Genomic DNA, 26,885 nt, shown 5'->3' with positions numbered 1-26,885 from the left:
ATCTGTATGTGCCAGGGTTGGAAACTATGTGCCAGGGTTGGAATCTATGTGCCAGGGTTGGAATCTATGTGTGCCAGGGTTGGAATCTGTGTGTGCCAGGGTTGGAATCTGTGTGTGCCAGGGTTGGAATCTGTGTGTGCCAGGGTTGGAATCTGTGTGTGCCAGGGTTGGAATCTATGTGTGCCAGGGTTGGAATCTGTGTGTGCCAGGGTTGGAATCTGTGTGTGCCAGGGTTGGAATCTATGTGTGCCAGGGTTGGAATCTATGTGTGCCAGGGTTGAAATCTCTGTGTGCCAGGTTTGGAATCTATGTGCCAGGGTTGGAATCTATGTGCCAGGGTTGGAATCTATGTGTGCCAGGGTTGAAATCTCTGTGTGCCAGGGTTGGAATCTATGTGTGCCAGGGTTGGAATCTATGTGCCAGGGTTGGAATCTATGTGTGCCAGGGTTGGAATCTATGTGCCAGGGTTGGAATATGTGTGCCAGGGTTGGAATCTATGTGCCAGGGTTGGAATCTGTGTGTGCCAGGGTTGGAATCTGTGTGCCAGGGTTGGAATCTATGTGTGCCAGGGTTGGAATCTATGTGTGCCAGGGTTAGAATCTGTGTGCCAGGGTTGGAATCTGTGTGTGCCAGGGTTGGAATCTATGTGTGCCAGGGTTGGAATCTATGTGTGCCAGGGTTGGAATCTGTGTGTGCCAGGGTTGGAATCTATGTGTGCCAGGGTTGGAATCTGTGTGTGCCAGGGTTGGAATCTATGTGCCAGGGTTGGAATCTATGTGCCAGGGTTGAAATCTGTGTGTGCCAGGGTTGGAATATATGTGCCAGGGTTGGAATCTGTGTGTGCCAGGGTTGGAATCTGTGTGTGCCAGGGTTGGAATCTATGTGTGCCAGGGTTGGAATCTGTGTGTGCCAGGGTTGGAATCTATGTGTGCCAGGGTTGAAATCTATGTGTGCCAGGGTTGGAATCTATGTGTGCCAGGATTGGAATCTGTGTGCCAGGGTTGGAATCTGTGTGCCAGGGTTGGAATCTATGTGTGCCAGGGTTGGAATCTATGTGTGCCAGGGTTGGAATCTATGTGTGCCAGGGTTAGAATCTGTGTGCCAGGGTTGGAATCTGTGTGTGCCAGGGTTGGAATCTGTGTGTGCCAGGGTTGGAATCTATGTGTGCCAGGGTTGGAATCTGTGTGTGCCAGGGTTGGAATCTATGTGTGCCAGGGTTGGAATCTGTGTGTGCCAGGGTTGGAATATGTGTGCCAGGGTTGGAATCTGTGTGTGCCAGGGTTGGAATATGTGTGCCAGGGTTGGAATCTATGTGTGCCAGGGTTGGAATCTATCCACTTGTAATTCAATCGATTCAAAATGGAAACAGAAATTGCTCTTTATACTTCCCAGAAGAATCAGAATCAGAATCAGAAAGGTAGTTTACACATGCAAGGAATTTGATTTGGTCATTTGGTGCGACATTAACGGACAGGCGAATAAGAGGTTATACGGTAGAACAAGATGAAAGGTAGAATGAGATAAAATGGAATGTAAACTAAATTAAAATAGAAGTACAATAGAATAAAAAAATTAAATAGGCCAGGGCTGTACAATTGTGCACGATGTGGTCAAGTATAAACATTAAACACTAATTAGAATAAAAAGGTGCTGATGATGTCATTTACTTATAAACAGGTTTGATACTTGGGCGGCTACGTGGCGTAGTGGGCAAGGCTCGCCACGAAATCTGGAGACGCTGGGCTTGCCTGTTCGAGCCCAGCGCTCCACATTTGCTTTCAGTTTAGCTGGTCGTCCGTACTAATACACATTGGCCGTATTAGGGGGTGGGAAACTGATGGGTGGGGATCGGGCGTTGTGGACAGCGACTCCTACAGGTCGGTTGGTGCGCCTGCGCAGTAGAATCAGGAAGTGTCGGGGGCAGCGTGAGCCTCCCACGCGTTACTCCTCGCCACTGAGAGATCGAGCTGCGCAGGTGAAAAGATGCGACTGCTGTTACCTCAAATACCGGAGGGGACTTGTGCTATGTATGACTTAGTCCACATTGCAGCCGGCTTGTGGGAGGCAAGAAACAGCGTTCGTGACAGGGGAGGGTTGAATTGGATGATACGAAATTGGGATGGGAGAAAATATAGAAAATGGGAGAAAAAGTGGATAAAAAAAAAAAACAGGTTTGATACTTTTCAGGCTGAAAGTAATTTTTCAATATTTGAAATTTAAAGAAAACCAGATTGTATTTAAAATGTGAATTGTTTTCCGACCCTGGTGTCATTCTCTCTGTGGATCTAGTACTTAGGGTTAGGATTATGGTTAGGGTTAGGGTTGGGGGGGGGGGGGGGGGGTCACCCAGCAAAACACTCATGAGAATGGCTGTGATGTGCATGTTATCTACGTATATCACTGTATGCAGACGACTCACCCCAATGCATTTACTGACGTCCAACATGATGTTCCCCTGGGGTTCGGCCTTGTGGTACATGCCACTCCCGGCGATGAACACCACTGTAAGAACACCACAGGTAAATAACTTTCATGTCCGAAAAGTCTCAACTTTCTTTTCAGAAAGTATGAGAAATGCGTTATTCTCAGACGGATGCCAATATTATCTGGTGTTTTGCGTGGGTTTCATAGGTCCTGGTGTCACCGGGGGCGACAGTGGCTCGGGAGGTAGAGCAGTCGTCTGGCAATCCCGGAGGTTCCCGGTTCGATTCCCGCTCCTCCCGGGCAGCGTGTCGATGTGTACTCGAGCAAGACACTTAACCCCTAATTGCTCCCGATGAGCAGGTTGGCACCTTGCCATGGTTGCCTCCGCCTTCGGTGTGTGAATGTGTGAGTGAATGGGTAAAATGTGAGGAACTTGTAAAGCGCTTTGGATAAAAGCACTATATAAAAAAGCAGCCATTTACCATTTACCAAACCTAACTCAGAAGATTTCTAATTTGATTAGAAATATATGAACTGTGACTGTAAACTGCACACCTTCCTCACCGACGGGTATGCAGAACATATCTTTAAACATTCACTTCAGACACTTTTTAACACTACACCATATTTGATATATTTATTACTAAAGATTTTCACTACTGTACCTCTCTACCTCATTTTTGCATTTTGCATTTTGTACATTTTAGTTTTGTATATTGTACATTTTGTATAGTGTTTGGTCTTTATTCTTTAACTTTTTACTGTATGAAGCACAATCTCAGGAGGCTCATACAGAACCAAGCATTTCACTGTAATGTACATGTACCTCATATGTCACAAATTAAACAAAACTTGAAACTTGAAACATAGATGTAATGTAATGTAATTACCAAGAGCGACCACCATGAGCGCTGCAGGGACCCCAAAGGCCAGTGGGTAACATTTCTGCTGGGAATAGATGCCACAGTCCTGGGCTGGAGGTGGGGGTAGAAGAAGAGAGGAATGAACCATGGCTGTTGAGTATACAGTAGGCTAACCAGGAGACATACATTCATAGTCAGCTGGGCACAGTGGCTGCGGGACATTCAGAATTTCACCACAACCAATCCGTTTTTCTCATTATCACGGTAGATTCAATTGGATTCAAATGTATTGTCATCATGCAGCACAAGTACAGTACAACAAAAATAAGTTTGGCATCCAACCAGAGTGCAAATGTAACAGTAAACTGTAATAGTAATATACAATGTACTCTGTATACTGTTTAAAATGATACAATATACAGTACTTTAAGTAAGTATAAAATATATAAATGATTACTACCGAGTAATAGTGCTCATCAGATGTATGTACAGAGTTGTAGTATTAATATGTACAGTGATACAGGTATAAAGACACTATGGTAGTAAGTCATACTGGCCAGCAGTGTAACTAGTAAGAGTAGGTAAGGGATATGTACAGATATAGATATAGTATCTACAGATATGTAAAAAGGATTATATGCAGGTACAGACATAATATGTGGATAGATATATTTATACGGTAATAATAAATATATATATACAGCATTATTGTACATGCTATCATACAGAGTTATATGTGTTATATGCAGGTGTATAAGTAGGTATATAGAAGGATTATATGCAGGTACTATATTCAGACAGATATGGATTTATATACAGTATATGCGGTAGATAGGGCTCTCCGCTCCTCCGACCAAGGAGCGCTCGTCGTCAACCAGACCAAACTAAAAACCAAGGGTGACCGGGTCGTAGCACCCAAACTATGGAATCAACTACCTTGTGAAATCAGGTCTGCTGATAGTGTGGAGTCTTTTAAACAGGGTCTTAAAACCTTTTTATACAGTCAGGCTTTTAATTGATCATGTATGCAGTGTAACATTTGTGTATGTGGTTGTTATTTTAATTAATTTAGTTTTTGAAGTATTTTACAAACTTGTATGTGATGTAACATGTGTGGTTATTTTATTCTGATAAACTTTTACTGCCTGTAAAGCACTTTATTTAAAAAAAAAATGTGTGATCTTTTCCCCCCTCCTTTTTCCTCAGTTTTTCTCCCATCCCAATGTTAGTCGTTATGCCAATTCCCAATCCCCTTCCTGGTCGCTGCGCACCTACCCCCTACGGTCGGTCTGGGAGAGTGGAGGCTATCACAATATCACATGCTTCCTCCGACACATGTGTAGCCAATCAACCGCTTCTTTTCACCTGGCAGCGCGGACTCTCACTGAGAGAGTGTAACGTGTGGAAGGATCACACTACCCCCCCTTAGATCCTTTTCCTCGCTGAGCAGGCGCCCCGACCGAACTGTAGGAGTCGCTGTTTACAACGACCAGGACCCACCCACCAGCTTTCCCACCCCTAACACTGCCAATTGTGTTAGTATGAACGACCAGCCAAGCTGGTAGCAATGCCGAGAGCTGGGCTCGAACCCAGCATCTCCTGCACTAGTGGCGAGCGCCTTGCCCACTGCGCTGATTAGCCGCCCTGTAAAACACTTTGTGATTTTAATCTAGAAAAGCACTATACAAATAAAATGTACCTTACCTTACCTAGCCCCTTTCGTGACTGTGATGCACGCCGACAAGGTTTGGCCGAGTGAATCCACAGTCCCTCGCTCCTCGACGGCAAACCAACAATAGATTTACCCTGAAGAACTGGTTCTAACCGAACCGTTCGTTATACAAGTATCACAGAGAAATTTCAAAGGTATACTCACAGTTGCACGAGGGTTTTTGAACAGACAAACGTTAGGGTTTGAAAGCTTGGCGTTGCTAATAAACATTTTAAATAATTTTTATAAGCTGGTCAACACGGCTCAAAAACGTCTTTAGCCGCCTGATGCGCCTGCGCTGTGATCACAGGCACCCAATGCCGGAAATAAAGCTGTGTTGACCAGTGTTGACCAGTTTATAAAAATTCTTTAAAATGTAAGGGGCTATACCTTACCTTACCTTAAATATAAATATATAAACGTATATATATGTGGTATATACATCACTTATAGATTTTTGACTATCTAAATGTCCACTGTGAGTGATCTGTAGTGCTGCTGACTCTCCCTTGGGATCCATGAAGTCCTTGTATTGTATTCTCCGGGTCCCTCTCCTCACCTCTGACCCTAACCCTCTCCTCACCTCTAACCCTAACCCTCTCCTCACCTCTAACCCTAACCCTCTCCTCACCTCTAACCCTAACCCTCTCCTCACCTCTGACCCTAACCCTCTCCTCACCTCTAACCCTGACCCTCTCCTCACCTCTGACCCTAACCCTCTCCTCACCTCTGACCCTGACCCTCTCCTCACCTCTGACCCTGACCCTCTCCTCACCTCTAACCCTAACCCTCTCCTCACCTCTAACCCTCTCCTCTCCTCACCTTTGACCCTAACCCTCTCCTCACCTCTGACCCTGACCCTCTCCTCACCTCTAACCCTGACCCTCTCCTCACCTCTGACCCTAACCCTCTCCTCACCTCTGACCCTAACCCTCTCCTCACCTCTGACCCTGACCCTCTCCTCACCTCTGACCCTAACCCTCTCCTCACCTCTGACCCTGACCCTCTCCTCACCTCTAACCCTCTCCTCTCCTCACCTTTGACCCTAACCCTCTCCTCTCCTCTAACCCTAACCCTCTCCTCACCTCTGACCCTAACCCTCTCCTCTCCTCTAACCCTAACCCTCTCCTCACCTCTAACCCTCTCCTCTCCTCACCTTTGACCCTAACCCTCTCCTCACCTCTAACCCTCTCCTCTCCTCACCTTTGACCCTAACCCTCTCCTCACCTCTGACCCTAACCCTCTCCTCTCCTCTAACCCTGACCCTCTCCTCACCTCTGACCCTCTCCTCACCTCTGACCATAACCCTCTCCTCACCTTTGACCCTAACCCTCTCCTCACCTTTGACCCTAACCCTCTCCTCTCCTCTAACCCTGACCCTCTCCTCACCTCTGACCCTAACCCTCTCCTCACCTCTGACCCTCTCCTCACCTCTGACCCTAACCCTTTCCTCACCTCTAACCATCTCCTCACCTCTGACCCTAACCCTCTCCTCTCCTCACCTTTGACCCTAACCCTCTCCTCTCCTCTAACCCTAACCCTCTCCTCACCTCTAACCCTGACCCTCTCCTCACCTTTGACCCTAACCCTCTCCTCTCCTCTAACCCTAACCCTCTCCTCTCCTCTAACCCTGACCCTCTCCTCACCTCTGACCCTAACCCTCTCCTCACCTCTGACCCTAACCCTCTCCTCACCTCTAACCCTAACCCTCTCCTCACCTTTGACCCTGACCCTAACCCTCTCCTCTGACCCTAACCCTCTCCTCACCTCTGACCCTAACCCTCTCCTCTAACCCTAACACTCTCCTCTCCTCTAACCCTAACCCTCTCCTCACCTCTAACCCTAACTGTTACATGCATGTGGCTGTTGTATGTTGTTTGTACTTTTGTGCCCCCCCCTTTCTCTCTCTTTCTCCCTCTCTCTCCTTCTCTCCTTCTCTCTCTCTCTCTCTCTCTCTCTCTCTCTCTCTCTCTCTCTCTCTCTCTCTCTCTCTCTCTCTCTCTCTCTCTCTCTCTCTCTCCACCTCCACCTGCTATACTCTGATCCAGGTTCCTGTCCTTCATCAGGATACTAATTGGAAACCAGCCAGTCATCCCAGCCATCAAGCAAATCACCAGTTGACCAATCGGAAGCCCTCCTCTTGTTTTAAAACCCATGTAGCACTTCCTGTTTCCCCCCTTCTTTTTTGTCTTTATGCTGTTGGTTAAATGTTTGACTGATATATTTAGCCAACTTGGTACAAGTGTATGTGTGTGTGTGTGGGTTGGGAATTGGAGCAGGTAAGGGGCCCAACACATTTGGTGCTACACGTAGTGATAGTATTGTCTAGACACACTAGGTCAGGAGTGATGCCACTCATTGTATGTTTTGGACATATGTTTGGTTCTGTGTCGTATGGCTCTCGCTCGGCGTCACTCTCTGCACTGTACCTCGCCTGTGCACGCGCACTGAATAAAAATTCCACAATGTACCTTTACATCCCAATATTCGTCTGACCACACCCCTATCAGCTTACCTTCATAAGCAGGTGTGTGGCCACCTACTCGCCTCCTTCTTCGCTTTCACCACAAGGAAGTGCCTTTGGTAGATCCCCACTTGACGAGGTTGCTAGTTGAAGAAAGTTGAGACGTGTTTACATTGTGCTTATTTTTTTCTTCTCTCATAAATATTCAAGAGAAAAATCTAAGTCATAATGTCTACCTCGGAGAGTCGTAGACCCACTCTTCACCAGCGGTTCTCCATTCCCGCCTCCGTCGTGCGTTCTGGTGCGGGGCTGTTGCCACTTTCGTGGTTGCCAGCCAAGCCCGGGAAACAGCCGATGGGTAGTTTGCCTCTCCGAGGAGCCGGTGCACCGGTGCCTCGCCCCGGCGATGGCCTGGTCCCGACTCTGGTTCCTCTGCTTCCGGGGAATCATCCGTTCTTGAGCGGCCGGTTCCTTTGGTCCCGGAGGATTTGCGACGCAAACTTTTCGCGTCTGCTCGTTCACGTCGCAAGATGGTGTCCTGCAGACGCGAACGGCCTGGGTTTGGGGAATTGCTGGAGACCAGCGAGGATGCGTCGGTCTCTGCATGCCCTATGGAAACTGAGGATTACATGGTAGAGTCGGACAGATTTTTGTTTGAAGGCCCAGTGGAGGCGAGTATCCCACCCGTCCAGGTAACACTGGAGGGGGGTGAAATGTCTCCTTGGGGCGCCTTGTTCGAGGATGTCGGGGAACCAACTCGGCCTCATCGGCAGGATGCCCTGCTATCAGCCACATCAGACTGTGGCTCCTCAACCGGTCGAAGCCTGCTGCATGTGAGGGATGCGGGTTCGGTGGAGGAAGGTCTGCAGGGGGAACTGCAGGCTTTGTTCCCCGAGCTCATGGCAGTAGCGGCCGCTGCAAACGGCGTGCCTCTGCCGCAGCCATTGCCTGCTCCTGCCCCCGATGATCTCATAGGTCATCTCTGGCAGCGTCGCCCGGTGAAAGGGGTGGACGTTGTCTACCCATTTTTCCCCTCAATGGGGGCCTATGTTCGTCGGGGCCAGGTGGTGTCTCACATCATGGGCCTTACTCCCACCTACGTACCAGTTACGCGGATGGCGGGGTTGGTTGAAGGTATGAGAGAGGGTGTGCCACGGCTTGATAGGCCGATGGCCGCTCTCCTCTGTCCGGATGTGGTGTGGGAACCATTATGCAAGCCGGTTCTCCAAGGAAAATCGGCTAGGCGATTGGCGTATTGGAGTGACCAGTCGTTCGTCGCGGGTACACAGTCGCTGGCTGCTGCGTCTAATGTCGCACAGCTGGCTAGATTTGTATCTGGGATAATGACGGGCGGCGCGGAGCTGACCGTGGTACAACATGATCAGCTCACCCAGGCGGCAGGAGCTGTCCTGCATCTGACTCAGATGCAGGCCATAGCCGCTGGGAAAGTGCGGGCCCTGGCTACTCTGATCCAGCGCCACCTTTGGCTGGAGCAGGCCCGTGTGCCAGAGAAGAAGAGAGCCCCTCTTCTGACGGCACCCCTCTCCGATGCTGGACTGTTCGGGAAGGCCCTGCAGCTGATGACCTCAACATGCAGAGAGATGGCAGAGGAGAGATCCGTTCTCCAACCCCATTTTCCGCCTCCCGTCCTCGCCGGTGGAGTCAGAAGGCTTCCACGACGTCGAGCTACCTCCGCCGTGCCTACCACTGCCTCCGCCGCCACTGCTGGCCCGTCAATGAAGGCCAGTAGGAGAGACGGTGCTACTGCTGCAGCCGGCCCATCTACGACCGGAGGAGACGGTAGGGATAGACGAGACCAGCAACCGATTGCCTACCGTCCCTCCGGGGCTTCTCGGGGTGGCAAAGCCCGAGCGGCTCGAGGCAGCAGACGCCGCTAAAATACAGTGACTTTTTCCCCTGTGGTCCCCTCTGTACCCCTCCCCGGCCCTCTCATATAAATTTGTTGCCTAAATAAAAAGTCCCCTAAAAGGGGGACTGTATTTTTTGGCTAAACAAACTGTGTGTTTCTTCACCAAAACATATGATGAGGTTGCGAAATGTGAATCTGCATTGTATACATTGAGGGATGAGTTACGTTCGTGTTATGAGATTAAGCAAGGTCTGCAGCATACACTCAGTTATAGAAAGGTTTATATCTTGGCCTGACACTCCACATGCAGGTAGAAGCTGGTTGTATGATCTGTTGCTTACACGCAAAGTAATGTTGATCCACAACACTGTTGTGTTAGTTGCAGTAATACTCGTATACACACGTTCCACGGTCTAGCCGTTATACTCTCTGTCAGTGTTTTTATTTTTTTTTATACACTTTTTCTCCCATTTTTCTATATTTTCTCCCGTCCCAATTTCGTATCATCCAATTCAACCCTCCCCTGTCACGGACGCAGTTTCTTGCCTCCCACAAGCCGGCTGCAATGTGGACTAAGTCATACATAGCACAAGTCCCCTCCGGTACTTGAGGTAACAGCAGTCGCATCTTTTCACCTGCGCAGCTCGATCTCTCAGTGGCGAGGAGTAACGCGTGGGAGGCTCACGCTGCCCCCGACACTTCCTGATTCTACTGCGGAGGCACACCAACCGACCTGTAGGAGTCGCTGTCCACAACGCCCGATCCCCACCCATCAGTTTCCCACCCCCTAATACGGCCAATGTGTATTAGTATGGACGACCAGCTAAACTGAAAGCAAATGTGGAGCGCTGGGCTCGAACTGACGAGCCCAGCGTCTCCAGCATTTCGTGGCGAGCGCCTTGCCCACTACGCCATTGTGGTATAATATGTCCTCATGTAAATATGTTCCCCTTACCTGTGCCCCCCCCCCTCTCTGTGGAATCACCCCCCTCCCCTGTGTCCCCAAACCTGTACCCCCTCCCCCCCATCTGACCTATCAAATGGGACCACACACCCCCCTTGTTGAACTATAAAGGGCTCCTCCCGACCACAATCAAGGCTTCTTACCTGGGTAAATTCAGCTGATCACCTGGGGGGAAACCCTCAGCCATTCTCTCTATGTAATTCTATCTGTTTGGTTAATAAACCCTTGTTATTATCCAAGCCTCGGTTGACTGAGACATTCTTCATCAGGATATCTACAAATATCCCACAATTGGCGTCTACGAACTTGTGACGGACTTTTTGCGTCCTCCCGGCGTGCTGTATCATTTCAACTATACAGAGAAAAGTGAGTATAATAGACTGGTCGACCAAAAATGTATGGAAAGGAATTAAAACCTTCCCGCTTTTCTCTGTGCCAGGTGAATATTACAGAATGTTGTCAAATATTGAGATCATGGCTGAGTAAGAATAATGTGCATTAATATATCTGATCTGTATTGAGAATCGTTACCAGGGCGCGCGTGCACCTGGGTCCTTATCAGGCGGTTCTGAAAGGATGGGTTATATGTGCTAGTCCCAAAAGTTTAGGCACAAAGGTTGAAGTGCTATTCCTGGTCGAGTCGGAGCCGACCAAAAGCTAAGGCACACAGTACAGGTTGTTGGATTGCTACCCCTAGTCTAGCTGATGCAGACTAAAAATATAGGCAACAAAAGAAGATACGTGAGCTTATTATGATGTGATATCCTTGGAAAACGCTACTCTGTTAAAAACGTTCTGTGATTCCTTTGCAAAGAGGCGGGAAGTAGGACCGAGAAGCTGATGGAATCATAATTAGAAATTACCAGAGTAGCGTCATAATATTCATTGTTTCAACCTCAAACTAAGCCCACAATCTCTTCCTTTCCTGAAAACGATGTATTTTGGATTAAATTAACCAATTGATCAATACAAATAGCGGGAAGATGATCACGCGATGTCCTAGTTAGTACATGATTACGCGATGTCCCGAGAGTACGTGAATGTACATTAAACGGGACATCAGTCGCGGAAAGTACATTAAACAGGACGTTAGTCGCGGGTTAAGGGGCCGAGAGTATGATTAAAAGGTATATATAATCTAATATATCGCTGGTAAATTTCGAAGTCAGGTTCGGTCGTTATGACTTTAATAACGATGTGTAGTTAAATCAAGGGATAAATGCCTTGTCGCAACAGATGTTGGCCGACTAAACGTACAGCGATCCAATACAGTCAGATATACACACACGTTAACTTATATGTATTATTGTTGTTTTGTCTGTTTAAAGTCTCGTTTGTATTTGCGTGCGCCGAGCATTGAGAGACTATTACCGTTATATAGAGAATAACATTGAAGTTCAGGTAATAACATTGAAGTGCAGTTCACGCGACAAATTAGGATAGTAATTTCCGGAACCGGCCCACGGGAACAACCATTTGGGGAAGTATAGTTTTATCGTTTCAGTTTGTTTACGTTTCACATATGCACAGGCGCGTTCATTCGGTAACAAAACGCTGGTATAGGAATTCCAGGCTATTGAGAGCTCGTTGGAAAAATACTGTATGAATTGCAAAGCGTTATTTCCGAGGCGAATGAGAACGCACGAACGTCGCATGGAGCGATGACGTCACGCTATGCGCGCCGTGAAGCTATGATTTTATATTAAACTATCCATAGGCAAACGTAAAGTTTAATGTGCCCAAGGCCGAAGGTGCGTGAAATCCACTTGTAGTATATGTTTTATTTGTATATGTATGTGCACGCTGCCATTGGAAAATGTTGAGCTGCGGTGGCGAGATGCGAGTTGCATTATCCCAGACCACCGGAGAAACGAACCGAACATTGCAGCTTTCCCCGGTGAGTATGAAAATCATAATTATGGATGCTTTGATTGATTGATTGAAAACTTTATTAACAGATTGCAGAATGGGTACAATACTGTACAGCTCAATACACACAATTGTTAAGGGGATGCAGACCAGAGGAAGACTTTTGTCTTGTTTACATCAGGGTCCCCCATTTTCAATTCATCAGATAGTCAGTACTGCTACAACTATACATTTATGACATACCAGATTTGCAAATTCAGTACTGTTTGTGATACAAAAGGAGTCAAGAAAAGGGAGTCATTTGACGTAGAAACTGTACATATACACAACTATCATCTCAGTTACAGCAAATTACAACTATCTCAGATCACTTGAGTGTTTATGTTGCTTTAATTTACACATTATAAGTCACATAAAGCTAATTACAATGTCTGTTTCAGAATTATAATACATCTGTGGGCGTACCCTGACCAATACGGGGAGCTAAACAAACACTTCCGGTTCCCAGTATATGGCAGTACAGGAATTGTCCACATAAACAGCGTTAGATTAGACTTTATAAGCTTTCAATGTTGAAAAATTTGGGCACAAACAACATAGATCATGTTTAAAAGTAAGATGTTTAGGTTATATTCACTTGAGTTAATGTGTTTATCTAAAGAACCAATGAAAGATAACTAGCCCTTTCCATTGTAAGACATTTTAAACATGATTCAAAATGTGTGGGTCCACATTCATATGATGCTTGTGTACATATGCGATATGATTGATAAATGATAACACTATCATTACATCCTAGGACGAGATGGATGAGAAATAGCTGATGTTTTGTTAAGCTCACAGACAATCAAGGAGAACCCACTCAGATGGTCTTAGAAAAGAGTGGAAAATTAACATGTGTTTGTATTTACAGATCTGGCTCTGAGGCGAGATGCAGAATGGGTGTAAACACATTGTATCACAAAAGTTGAAACTCCAGTGATTTGCATCTGAACACAGACAAGACACAAAGTGAGACCAGCTACAATCATTTAAATTGAGACCCCAAAGTAATCTACATTTGAACACTCAAACCAGCTGAGGACGATGTGGAGTGAAAGACAATGCAAATAGCCAGTCTGACCACACCTATAGAGACTCAACTTAGTATCTCCACTTAGTATAGTAGGAAGTATCGCTTTAGATGCAGATTTACACTTGGGAGACAAAGCAATGCAAATGCCTACACTCGTGACCACAGACTTGATGAACTCACCTGGCGGTGGATGGCAACAGAGAACCACTTAATTAACATGAATTAGACACAGGTGATGAATTTGCAGTTATGAAAATCTACCTAACTCCCATACTAACAATAACTAACCAGTCGTTTTCATCATCTCTTTTCAAGAGGCACATGAATTAGAGAAGTGCCCGAGATGAAAGGTTAATGATGAAAACAACTACTTACAATCCCCTCCTTCTATTCTCTGTTTATAACCAATAACATGCATGACTATTCCTTAGACTATTCTTTTAACAACTAATACATTTCCATGACTGCAAAATATCAACCACAAAATTGAAACACAATTATCTAAATGTACAAGGTATACACAATAATACACATACATTGATCAGTTAGCTGACACTTTTATCCAAAGCGACTCACAGGTTCTGTGCGACGGGACATCAGGCAGGGCACAACTCTATCAGCTGAATAACAATGTTCATCAGAGTGTTGAGTGTTACAGTGTAGGTTAGTTTATTAGGACAAATGCATGACAGTAAGGTTAGTTAGGGTTAGATGACAAAACGAATGATTGTTTTTCATGCAAAATTAACTGGCTGTCTAGATTTTATGTTTTTTTCCCCCTATGCCATGATGAGCCACACTGAGATGTGAAGAACGCCAGAGAAGTCATGGCGAGGTAAGTATCCTGAGGCACACCCAACGCATCCTGAGGTAAGATCAACTTCAATTTAACATCACAGACTATTTTATCTAATTCAAGACTTTGGCCATTCATTTACAATTTTTTTTAAAGCCTAATGCTGTAAGATCTAGGTAGATCTAGTTAGATACAAGATCTGATAAGATTGTAGTGAATGTGACCTTCTTGACACAAGGAATCACTGCTAATGCAATTGGCTTGCATTTCCTATTTTCAATTAAGTGATTTTATTTACAATAAATTGAATTAACCCTAAATGATTTTCCTCTGTAGCAGAAAGGCGTTGAATCATTTATGTGAGGAGTTTTCTAAGGCAGTTTTCATCATCCTCAGATCATGAATTGGTGAGAGGACAGGACGAGTGAGACGACGCGTGACCTGAACCACGAGAAACGATGCGACCAGGCAAGGAGGAACACAACCCAGGGACCTGAGCGACCCACGACAGCATACTACCACCAGGGACGCCGCCAAGGAGCTGCGGACACAACCAGGACGACGACAGCAACCGTGGGAGAGCCGCCATCCAACCCACGGCCTCCACCCCGGCACTGCAGACCACGGCAGACCAAACCCAAAGCCCCGACCATCAACCAATGACGAGGAGAGGACAGCGAAACCAGCACAACACATTCAAAAATGCCCGCCCCCTCGCCCCTCTAGTACCGCGATGACGAGGAACGGGGGGGACCAACCACCACACAGCACGTTCAAGAACGCCCTGACCACCATGTCTCTAGGCCTGATAGGGGCCAAGCGTGAGCACAGTGGCGGATGTGATGGTGGTGGAGAACAACATAGGCTGCAGGAAAAGACCACTATAGTTGACTGCTACCGGTGACCCTTGACAAGGTACACAGGGAGCGGACGGCGACCTCCTGTAGGCCCCCTCTGAATGAACGACGACCAGTGAATGTTCCCGACTGCATCGTCAAGAAGAGACATCATCAGAGACCTGTGGAACAAGATACTTCTGAACACACATTGTCCACATTGTTATGTATGTATTGGCCCTGCCACACGACAGACCGAGAACAGATGATCAACACTTCACAGCAACTGTCAGATTCACAAACAAGAACTGTTTCACAGAGTTCATATGTATCTGGAAAATTATTGACTAGGAATATGATGAAATACAATCAGTAAGATTGCATTAACCAATTTTATAATGACAATGAGAAATGATCACAAAGTCACATTGCAAAATGGTATTGTTAAACAGGGCAGAACCAGTTGGATTGTTCCAAGACACCAAGTTTGTTTTGACCATTGATAGTATGCACCACAGAACAATGCATAACGATTATCATAATCACCTTTTATATTAACCACTAGGTTAACGGTTTTCAATTTTATTTTGACACATTAGCCACTAAGGTAATGTCTATTGTATGTATTTATTTAATTTTTATGTGTTACTGTTTGGCCCTGCCACACGACCGACAGAGAACACCTTGTCAACAACGACGCAACATCATTCAGATTAATACCTTCACAAGCAGGAAACTTTTCACACAATTGTATGTATCTGCAAAACGATGAACTAGGGATGTGATGAAAAGAAATCAATGAGAAAGCATTAACAATGGTTAGTAATAATGAGCTAAAATGTATTGCTGAAGGAAGAAGTGACCACATGATCACATTACATCACATTTGAATTACTTAGGTTACAAAATTGTATTGTCAGACAAGAAAGAATCAGTTGTTTTTATTCTCTCATAGAAGAGGACATGTAACGTATGGTGAACCATTGATAGTATATGCACTAGAATTACATACAGAAGCGATGCATAAGATGTTTTATCTCCTCATTTATAGAGAAGAAATGGAGAAAATTGCCTGATTCTAAGTAAAGACCAACAAAACTGAGGCAATCACAGATGAAAGTGACACTCAAACTCAGGTTAAATACAACTGGATCCTAAGTAATTTCATCAAGAATCATCATAAAATGTGCAAATATATAATTATATATATTTGTGAACAGTTTCCCATAATCAATCATGTTAGTTTTATTAACGGTTGTTAAAATGTTTTTGTACACATTAGCCTTATGTGTAAATCCTATTCCTAATAATTATGCACACAATTTTGTTTTTCACCCTGTGCACTCTGACCACACAGACAGTGCATGTATTTAATTGGTTTATTAAGATGCCTGTATGCACAACGATCACATTAGCTCCCCTGAGTCACGACATGAACGACTGAAGGTATGCCAAGATATTTGCACAGCGATAGCTTCTAATGATTATGTTAATTGTTGTTTGATATCAGAGATGAGGACCACTCATTGATATAGGTATTTTGAGCGATTAATAAAAGAAAAGGGTGACATCTATTCCCACATCTCTGATATCAAAATAACACAGACCGCAGTCCAGTCGATCATGTCATGAATCATGTATATAAATAATACTAGTTTAAATTATTAGGCCAACCAACAGAACACATTGGCCAACATTTTCATTATTTTAATTATTTTCTATTTTTTTCATTATCTGATAACCGATGGATTACATCGGTCCCCACTTTTACCTGTTCCAAACAATCCTGGTATATTATACATTAATCTCACCCACATTATAAGAAAGAAAAGTGAGTATTGTGGTATAATATGTCCTCATGTAAATATGTTCCCCTTACCTGTGCCCCCCCCCCCTCTCTGTGGAATCACCCCCCTCCCCTGTGTCCCCAAACCTGTACCCCCTCCCCCCCATCTGACCTATCAAATGGGACCACACACCCCCCTTGTTGAACTATAAAGGGCTCCTCCCGACCACAATCAAGGCTTCTTACCTGGGTAAATTCAGCTGATCACCTGGGGGGAAACCCTCAGCCATTCTCTCTATGTAATTCTATCTGTTTGGTTAATAAACCCTTGTTATTATCCAAGCCTCGGTTGACTGAGACATTCTTCATCAGGATATCTACAAATATCCCACACCACGTAGCCGCCCTCTGTCAGTGTTTTTCTATGTACAACATGAGATGCGGGTGTAGGATTCACACACACATACGACTTGGTTTTGTTGTAAAACCCTGTTCACAGTCTGTGGGTAGCGTGCATTGTATTAGCTTGCGCTATGCATTAGCATTCTACCAAAGGTCTCATATGCTACAGTTGTTATTGTAGGGGGAAGGGTTTTTGTGAGGGGGTGCCGAATAAACCCCTCCTTCCCACTTGATTGGTCAAGGGGGTTTTCTCATCTCCTGTTGGGCCAGTCAGGGCCAAGCCGTTCAACGCCTTGGCTGGGGAGGGGGGGGGGGAAGGGTTGTCCTGACGCGGCTTCTATTACAAACATGAGTTGTGTGCAGGGTTTCCCCCCGTCATAGCATACGAGTACGTTGCTATGACGACGGCTTCCGTGAGTTAGATCTTTACGTAAGGTCTGTGGTGTCAAAGTGTCAGGTTAGAGCGTAGGGCTTACGGGTCTGCTACGCTCGATTTATGTGTAACTTGAGTCAGTTGGTCACGTGACTCGCAGTTGCCATGTCTTTTTCATGCTACGACTCATGTGGGAAGGCTTTCTGCGGAATTTCGGTCTAAACCCTCTAAGTAAGGGGTGACTGGATGTAAAAATATAAATCGTTTTTACTCCCGGCTGTGCAGACTGGGATTCATGCTGTGGGTGCTTCCTTCTTTTTTATTAAAAAGAGTTGGGGTTAGGAAGCATCACACCCCTCTTGTCGTTCCCCTGGGCGCCTTGGGGATTCAATGACAGGTCTAACTAGCCTGTTTATTGATGTGGTTGTGTCCCGACGCACGCATAGTGCTAGCTCGGGGTGTTCTGTTGAACATCAGGCGACTGACTGGCGCGCCTTGGTTGCTTGACGCCAGGCATCAAGACCCCACCAGGTGGTCACTTTGTGACACCGCCCCCCACATCGCCAGCGTATTCGGATAAGGCCCCTCTCAAGAGCGGGCCCTTTCCCCCCAATAGCACACCGCCTGGCACACTGACCCTGCAGCACAGGCAGTCAGCATGGCCGTAAGCACAAAAAAGGTTTACCAACAGAAGCAGGCAGCACACCGGGGAAACCAGGCAACAGGCTGTAACCTGAGCCTGGAGCACTGCGGACGAGACAGGCGCCAGAGGGGTCAGCTGAAAACAGTCGCCCCGGCGGAAGGGGCGTATGCTGGCCAACCCCGGAAATCAAATCCGTTGCGGAAGTGGTACACGCCTCCGGGCCCCCGTTTTCCAGGGGATCCAGTCCCTTTGGTGGGTCTGGGTCTTCCTTCGCGCTCCGCTGCTACGGCCTTGCCACGGGGTTGGGTTTGCTCTTGACCCCGTGATTTCTGGGGGCAGTAACGAGGTTGTTCCTTCCGTTCGTTCCCGGGTGGCATGCGGGTTGTGCGTGTGTGTAGTCGTGGGGTCAGGCCACAGTCTGCTCACCCTGTGCGTTGAGTTGCTTGAGTGCCTCTTCGCACGGTCGGGTCCGTCGCCCTCCCGGGAACCTCCAATAGGGGGGGTGCCCTCCATTAGGGGGGGTCGGGGGGGCTCGGTCCTCCCTGATCTGATGGTTGTGGGGGGCCTCAGCGGGGTGTATTTGTCGGCCGATGGCTCTCGCTCGGCCTCCCTTGTGCAGAGAGTGACGCCTAGTGAGAGCCATACGACACAGAACGATAGGTTATGACTATAACCAAGTTCTGTGAGTAATGGTGACACTCGGCGTCCGACGCCGCTGCAGCCCTTGATCTCACCTTGTGGTGAAAGCTTGGGAAGGAGGCGAGTAGGTGGCCACACACCTGCTTATGAAGGTAAGCTGATAGGGGTGTGGTCAGACGAATATTGGGATGTAAAGGTACATTGTGAAATTTTTATTCAGTGCGCATGCACAGGCGAGGTACAGTGCAGAGAGTGACGCCGAGCGTCACCATTACTCACAGAACTTGGTTATAGTCATAACCTATCGTTAGTCAGTGTAGGTAGTGAGCAGTAGGTTTTATTTGACCTTTGTGTTTGTGTATAGGTAGACAAGATATTCCTTACTGAGTTGGTTGTGTTTTGTTTTACTTAGTTTATTCCTTTGGCATCATTCAAGCTCCTTTTCCCTTCTCCCCCCCCCCTTTTCCCATTGGTTGTGTGTATCAAATACACCATTGTCATTGTCTATTAGTCTGTTTCGTTTGTATATATAAAAGGCACAATATATTACTTTCTTTCACCTAAACTTGTTGTGGGCATTGAATTATTTATCATTTGGTTCATTTATCACTAATTACAACACAATCATCTTTTATGTTATTCACCCCTTCCCCTAGCCTAGACATACTGGGGTTGTAACATAAAATGGGGGCTCATCCGGGATCTCCTGTAAAGGGTTCCTGGTTTTCATCATCATCACATCATCATGATTGTTTGTGGTGATGATCCACATAATTAATTCTTTCCTACTGTTATTGGTATTTTGTGATTGGTGTACTGTTGCTGTCCACTGCTGACATGGCACAGTTTACCATAGATCAGTTTGTTCAGAATCCCTCTGTTGAAATCTTTGTTAAGTGCCGAAAGGATGATTTGTTACTGATAGGCAAGCACTATGGTCTCCAGATATCAAGGTCTCTGCTTAAAAAAGAGATTAGGTCTATGGTGTTGGACAAATTGGTGGAGATGGAGATACTTGTGTTGCCAGAGCAGCCTGGTTCTAGTGCCTTGGAGGAAGAGGGGACTACAGAAGTTAGTTCTCCTTTGTTTCAGGAGGAGCAACAAAGGTCACCGGTTGGATTGGGTGCGAAGGCAGAGGTGAAACCACCTGCTACCTTACCGCGCTTTGACCCGCTCTCTCCTAGCTCAACCAGTTCAGTGGTTGATGCACGAATGAAAATTCGCTTGACTCGGCTTCACATGGAAGCTCAAGAGAAGGCTGAGGCACGACAAATTGATTTCAGGCTAGCAGTACGCAAGCTGGAAATCGAGGCTGAAACGGCTGTTAAAATACGACAGCTGGAGTTGGAAAATGCAAGAGATGGTTTCCAGTCTCCGATGGCACCATCTTCATCTCAATCAATTCTGTCTCGGTCATTTGACATAAGTAAAAATATATCTCTAGTTCCACCTTTTCGGGAGACCGAAGTAGATGCCTACTTCAGTGCATTTGAGCGTATTGCTACATCCCTTCAGTGGCCGAAAGAGGCATGGCCTCTATTGTTACAGTGTAAACTGAGTGGAAAAGCTCAGGAGGTGATTTCATCTCTGTCCATTGATGATTCATTGCAATATGACATTGTGAAGTCTGTTGTTCTCTGTGCATATGAGTTGGTGCCAGAGGCCTATAGGCAATGATTCAGGAATCACAAGAAGTCCTCAAGTCAGACATTTGTTGAGTTCGGCAGAGAGAAGGGAACTCTCTTTGACAAGTGGTGTAGTGCTAACAAGTCTACTGACTACAACTCTCTTAGAAAACTAATACTGTTGGAGGAATTTAAGAATTGTGTGTTTGAACGCATTGTGGTCTACTTAAATGAGCAGAAGGTAACTTCTTTGTCACAGGCTGCAGTGTTTGCAGATGAGTTCACGCTTATTCACAAAACGGTCTTTACACCATCCCGTAGTGATAAGTTTGCAGGGTCACTTCCTGAAGGCCCTGTGTCACAATCAATCCATATGACACTGCCACCTGCCCACTCAAAAACCAACCGTGAATGTTATTACTGCCATAAGACTGGGCATCTCATTGCTGACTGCCACATTCTTAAACGTAAACAACAGCAAGGTCAGAGTTCAGGCCAGACAAAAGGGGTAGGCTTTGTTAAGACAATTAGGCCGTCTGCCTCAGGTCAGCCCACCTAACCGGATCCTAGTTTTAAGCCATTCATTTTTGATGGGTTAATTTCGCTCACTGGAAATCTGAGTGATCAGAAGTCTGTTCATATCCTAAGGGATACTGGTGCTAAGCAGTCCTTCCTGCTTGCTAACGTTCTGCCCTTTTCTGACCAAACGTCCTGTGGCTCTAGTGTTATAGTGCAGGGAATTGAAATGGGTTTCATTCCTGTGCCGTTGCATAAGGTCCACGTCCAGTCAGCTTTGGCTTCTGGGTTCTTTGACATTGCTGTGCGTCATGCATTGCCAATCGAAGGTGTTGCCTTCATAATGGGTAATGACATAGCTGGAGGAAAGGTGATGCCAGTACTAGAAGTATTGGATCAGCCAGAACAGTGTCCTATGTTAGACCTGGGTCAGTCATTCCCTGAGGCTTTCCCTGCCTGCGTGGTCACCCGCGCTCAGTTACGAAAAGGGGAAGAAATAGGTGATATGGTTGATCTGGCTGACTCGGTGCTAACACCCTTGTTTGTCAGTGATGACATTCTAACAGCAAGCCCTGATGTCTCTAGGTGCCCACTCGAAGAGACCAAAGGTCACCCAAACTATACCGACCAGACCAAGAGTGGCTGTAGTCCTCAGTTATCTGTGACTCGTGAAAAGGTTGTAGGCCTTTTGATAAGTACCCCTGACCGCAAGCGCAAGACTCGCGTTTGCCATGTTAACATGTTGAAGTTGTATCACCTTAGAGGGAACCCTCAGCCAGAAGAGGTAGAGGGAAAAGCAACCACCTCAGTTGCTTCAGTTCAGGTGATTGCTTCTGGTGTTACTGATGATGTTGATGACAAACAACTAAACAATAGTGTGTTTGCTCCAGTGTCTACTGTTTGGTTTATTTTTCTTTTTCTGTTGCTGTCAACTCGTTCTCTGTTTCTGTCGACTCGTTTTCTGTTGCCGCTGACTAGTTTTCTGTTGCTGTCAACTCGTTCTCTGTTGCTGTCGACTCGTTTTCTATTGCCGCTGACTCGTTTTCTGTTGCCGTCAACTCGTTCTCTGTTGCTGTCGACTTGTTCCGTTTGCCGTCGACTTGTTCCCTGTTGCTGTCGAATCGTCATAATCGACCCGAGTGGTTGTTGTACCAACCGCCCTCTTGTTATTTTTTGGGTAATGGGTTTGTTTTTGTGTGTGGGGGTGTTACGTTCCAGCATGTGGCTGTTGTATGTTGTTTGTACTTTTGTGCCCCCCCCCCCTTTCTCTCTCTTTCTCTCTATCTCTCCTTCTCTCTCTCTCTCTCTCTCTCTCTCTCTCTCTCTCTCTCTCTCTCTCTCTCTTGTCGTGAATTATCTAAATGAAACATGGAACAACTAAACTGTACAAAATAATATTAGACGAAAATGCTGATTTGACAGAAGGGCCACAGGAAACTCCAGGAAATGGTGTCCTCTGTGGCACCAGGCTTAAAGATGTTGGGACACAGGAAACCCCCCCCCTGTCAAAACCTTCTGCCAGGAAGAGATAATATCTTTGAAGAACAGGAACCAACAGGGTTTAGATCTTAGCATCATAAACTGAAAATACAGTTGAGGTCAGAGGTCTTGTTGACACTAGCTGAACAGCCGTTGAAACCCAGGAAGTGCTGGAGGGTACTTCCCGGCTACGGCAGCTGGTCAGAGCCAAAGGCCTCAGAGGTCAGAAAGGTAACACCAGACCATTTGGAATCTCCCCTTACACATCCGAATTGACTGACTTTAGGACATACATTAACTATAGAATAGATAGACTAGACGGTTTTAGACCTTGAGGAAATAGGTAAAACTGATGGCTTTGTCAGAGAGATTAGTTAGATGGCATTAGAAAACATTGCAACACATATGTAAAGCAAGGACCATTATGTTAAAAGTAAACTGGCATACAAAATCACATTAGATAATAGGTTTAGCAAGCCAGAAAAGTTGACAACAAGTTAACCAAATACAAAGACATAGTTTGTAAATTAATGTTAAAGCTACAAACTAGATTACAGATGACTTTAGAATAGAAATACCACCAGTAGGATGAAACAATCAAATAAAGTTCAATTACATAGGTAACATGTGGACAGAACTGAAGAAAAGACTGTTAGTCACTGTTTAGACAATAAAGAATAATCATATTATTCTAAAAGCAATTAAAGCATGGTAAAGTGTTTGTAGATGGAAACAGCTCATGTTCTATTCTCTGTGCCACGGAGAGAAGAACTGTAAGGATCCCCAAATAAGGTAATGGAATAGAACGGCTAACTGCTAACAGCCAGTCGGATTCTACTGTGTAACGTGTGTCAACAGACCAGGCTGACGTGTCACTCACAGAAAGAGTTCCTGCTAGAAGGAATTTGGCCAATGGGGAAGCCCGATCGCTGGGGTGACGTCACCTGACAGGCAGGGAAAAGGTCTTTTCTATCTCATAAAAAGGGCAGGAGAGGAGAGAGAGGAGAGACCTGGAGCGAAGGAGACTGGAGGGCTGGAGACTGGAGCGCTCAGACGAAACCGAGACCGACGGAGAAACCGGAGACTCGAGAGCCGAGCCGGACACGCACAGAGCTATGGACACAGACGATGATAGATGATCGCCTCGCAGCAGGGGAGCCAGACTCCACCGAGCCTAGACGAGATCAAGCGCTCCCAACCCGCCGAGGATCCGAAACCAAGGTTGCCTTGGCGACCAGCAACCACTAAGAGAGAAGCCGCGTGTTGTCCTGGACAACCCGAGACAAAACAACACCACCACCGGAGAAGAGCGCTCTGATCGGCCGCAGCTGATCAGATCATGGACAAAACTGCCACACCAAAGAGATAATTAGATAGAAGAAGAAGATCCTGTATTTGTTTGATTGATAGAGATGTTTTATTAAGAATGGAATAAACACCTCAGTTTGTTTTATTCAGACCACCTCGTCTGCGTTTTCCTTAATAGAACCGAACACCTGAATGGCAAACAATGCAGAGAGAAAGGTAAAGACTATACGATCACAGAACTTAGATAAATGAAGAAGAGAGATACTTCAATTGGTCCGTGACCCGTGCTGTATTCGACCGAAGCCGGTTGGAGACGACGACAGCCACTTCTCAGGGAGACCGAGAGGTTCTCTCCCCATCATCGATGCCTCTACGACTGATTAATCTTCGCCTCAGCAGCCGAGGGCAGCGGGATTATAGGTAAGTAATAATGATGCGTTTATATTGGTGGAGGTCGAGCGGTCTCAAATTGGGGTTTTGCTATGGGTAAAAGTGAATGTTACTGGACTGGAAATGGGTTGATGTCGGAAGACGCCAGGGACCAGGATTCACAACCTGTCTCTGGTCTCGGCCGCACACCAGCGCAGCACTTAAGGTTAGGGTATTGAGGGGTGTTCGGTTAGAATACCTAGGAATAGTAAAATGAGATGATATGGCAAGACTATTCTAGGTAGAATCGGTACTAATGTAATGAAGAAAAGGGGCACAATCCGAGTGAACGGTACAGTAGTGAGGTGAAAGATGAAGAGTTTATAAGCAACTATGGAGCTATAAATAAGGAATTGTTCAAGGAAACAATTGAAAGTCTGGGGATAAGTGACGTTTTTGGTTGATGAACGGGTTAAATGAGGCGCTGTTTTCACTCATCAAGACCGGGCCCCGCTCTGGGAAACGGCTGACGGGGGAATAAGAGTACCATTGTGGATTTTCAAGCCCTTCATCGAACAGTATTGTGACTACCAGTAAAGAGAGGATATAGATGTCTGTATTTAGTTCAGATCGCGCACAGCCGAGGGTTAGGGATTCGTGCCAGGTTGCTTAACGGGAAAGGAACTCACTTAGAATCGGTACGCTGAGCAATAGACTTTGGAAGACGTTCCATATGCGAATTGTCGAGACAAATCCGATGTCATTTAGGCTCAGATTGGCCATTGTCCAGATCTGAAGAACATCAAACTCGTGGAGGAAAAGAGGAAAGTAGAAAATATGGAAATTATGGTTAAACGAACGATTTGGCCATATAAACCTCCGATTCAAGCCGTCAAGAGGCTCTACAAAACTCTCCACGAGCTACTTTACATGAATGGAGCGGGTTTCTCGGGGTATAGCAAGACGGATTTTCTATAACTCGGTAGATATATGAAGCACTTTGAAAGAAGGAACTGCGTTTGTGATTAGGAAATAGAGAAGAATTGTGTGAAACGGGCGAGGTTTAGGGTAGGAAATGCGCTTAGGATGAATGTGGCCAATTGGGTGGTATGTTTATAAGTAAGACGATGTTTTGCTAAGTATATATGTTGGGATGAATGTCGGTTAGAGGATGAGTGGATGCCAATGTATTTTTTGTATTATTATGAAACGCTGGTGACCAAAACGGCAGCGGAGAAACCATAACACTGTCCGTGGGACGTGGCATTTATTTAGCTGGCTACGTTAGCCGCGATGATGACAGCAGTAACGTATGGATGCTGTGTTGCGATATCGAGTGAATTGAGTGAATGGCGAAAGTGATGGAACCAAAATGATGTGTGAAGTTCGTTGACATTTTTTAAATCGGTGGTATTAAGGTCTAAATTTAATGTGGTAGGTATCAAAATAAGCTGAGTTTTGGGAGCTGATGACGTCACTAGAAACGTCTAGGCATTGGGAGCGTTGGATTTAGAATACTGTGTATTTCGGCCAGGCGGGTCCAAACGGGTGAGCGAACTAGAATAAAGATAATAATATATGTTCTGTAAACTGGCGCTAAATAGGATTAAAGTTATGTTGCGGGGGATAACTGTGTTACGTAAACATCGCGATGTGTTGTGCCGCTCGAATCAACAGGATAATGGGCCGTATAGGAGAAGTTATGATGGATGCTAAGCTAAGCTAATTGAGCTAGCAGTACTAAACTAACGGAGCTAGCAGTGGGGAGCTAACAAAGCTAAAATGCTAAGCTACCTGTGCTAACAATGTAGCATGATTGAACTCTCTGGGAATATCGCGTGTTGCTACTCTTGGTGGCTGGCACGGGACCTTAGGGAGGCGCGGACAGGAACTTCCGGTATGGAGGGGTTCTGGGGATTGTGGTTTATTATTGAGGGGAGACGTCGATTTGACGTCATATGGTGATGTGCTGCGTGATGACGCACTTGTGAGGGAGGGTGAGGGCGCCTCCTGCAGGACGTTGTGAATACTGTAGTACAATAGAGGTGATGTACTAAACATTACAGCAGGGGGCGGTGTTGCCTCTTTGATTGTTACACCTCTCCTTCACATGTAAACGGGGAGCCGTAGCGGCCATTTTGTAGTTTTTTAGGTTTTTGAGTAGCGACCATCTTGGAAATTTGTAGTTCTTTTTATCGGTTTTTCCGGGTTTTAAGGACGATTGTATATTCTTGTTTAGTTATCAATCTATATTTGTTGTGGGCCCAGTATGATGGCGCTAGTGGGATAGGAACGTGATGGATGTGTGGGTTTGTTTGTAACTTTACATAGGATAGTTTGTTCCAATAATAGGCAGCTGATGAGTGACTGGGGTGGTTGGGACGTGTGGACGGTAGGTGTCAGTCTGCGCATGCGCGCCACGGTCTGTCAGTACGAGGGGGATGGACTATGGGCTTTTATTAAGGCAGTGGACAGGGAAGGGCTATAGGGGGCGATGTTGGTCAAGACTAGTTGGAGTGAAAACAGCGACGTGGTGTGCTGTGACGGGACTTGCGTGAACCCCCCCCCCCTACTCCTCCGTGTCTCTTCCTCCCTCTCTCCCCCTCTCTCCCTCCCTCCCTGCCTTCCTCCCTGCCTTCCTCCCTCCCTCCCTCCCTCCTTCCCTGCCTCTCCCCCCCTCAGCCCTCTCTCCCCCCCTGCTCCGCCTCTCTATCCCTCTCTCCCAACTTGACTTTGTTGAAGTGACAGGTTCTCGAAAGGAGATTTATTCAAGGTAGATTGACTTTATGGTAAGGCTTAAAGCATTGGTTATATTAATGTATTGTTTACTTTCCTTCTGTGTGTCTCTCCCCCTCCCCCCTCCCACTCTCTCT

At 46.1% G+C, this 26,885-nt stretch overlaps 1 protein-coding gene across 1 annotated transcript in view; it reads right to left on the bottom strand.

Annotated features, from left to right (window-relative positions):
* LOC311228426 (solute carrier family 15 member 1-like) overlaps positions 1-26,885 on the bottom strand; it is a gene marked incomplete at both ends in the record, with an annotated part of 172,677 nt that overhangs the window by 91,873 nt on the left and 53,919 nt on the right. The window contains 2 exons of the mRNA XM_084314333.1: positions 2,420-2,502; positions 3,315-3,398. Coding sequence (XP_084170459.1) covers positions 2,420-2,502; positions 3,315-3,398 — 167 coding nt within the window. The remainder of the gene's footprint in view (positions 1-2,419; positions 2,503-3,314; positions 3,399-26,885) is intronic.

This window comes from Notolepis coatsorum, assembly GCF_963971535.1.
Source record: "Notolepis coatsorum genome assembly, chromosome: 5".
Taxonomy (NCBI): domain Eukaryota; kingdom Metazoa; phylum Chordata; class Actinopteri; order Aulopiformes; family Paralepididae; genus Notolepis; species Notolepis coatsorum.
This window is presented reverse-complemented; position numbering and strand designations above follow the sequence as displayed.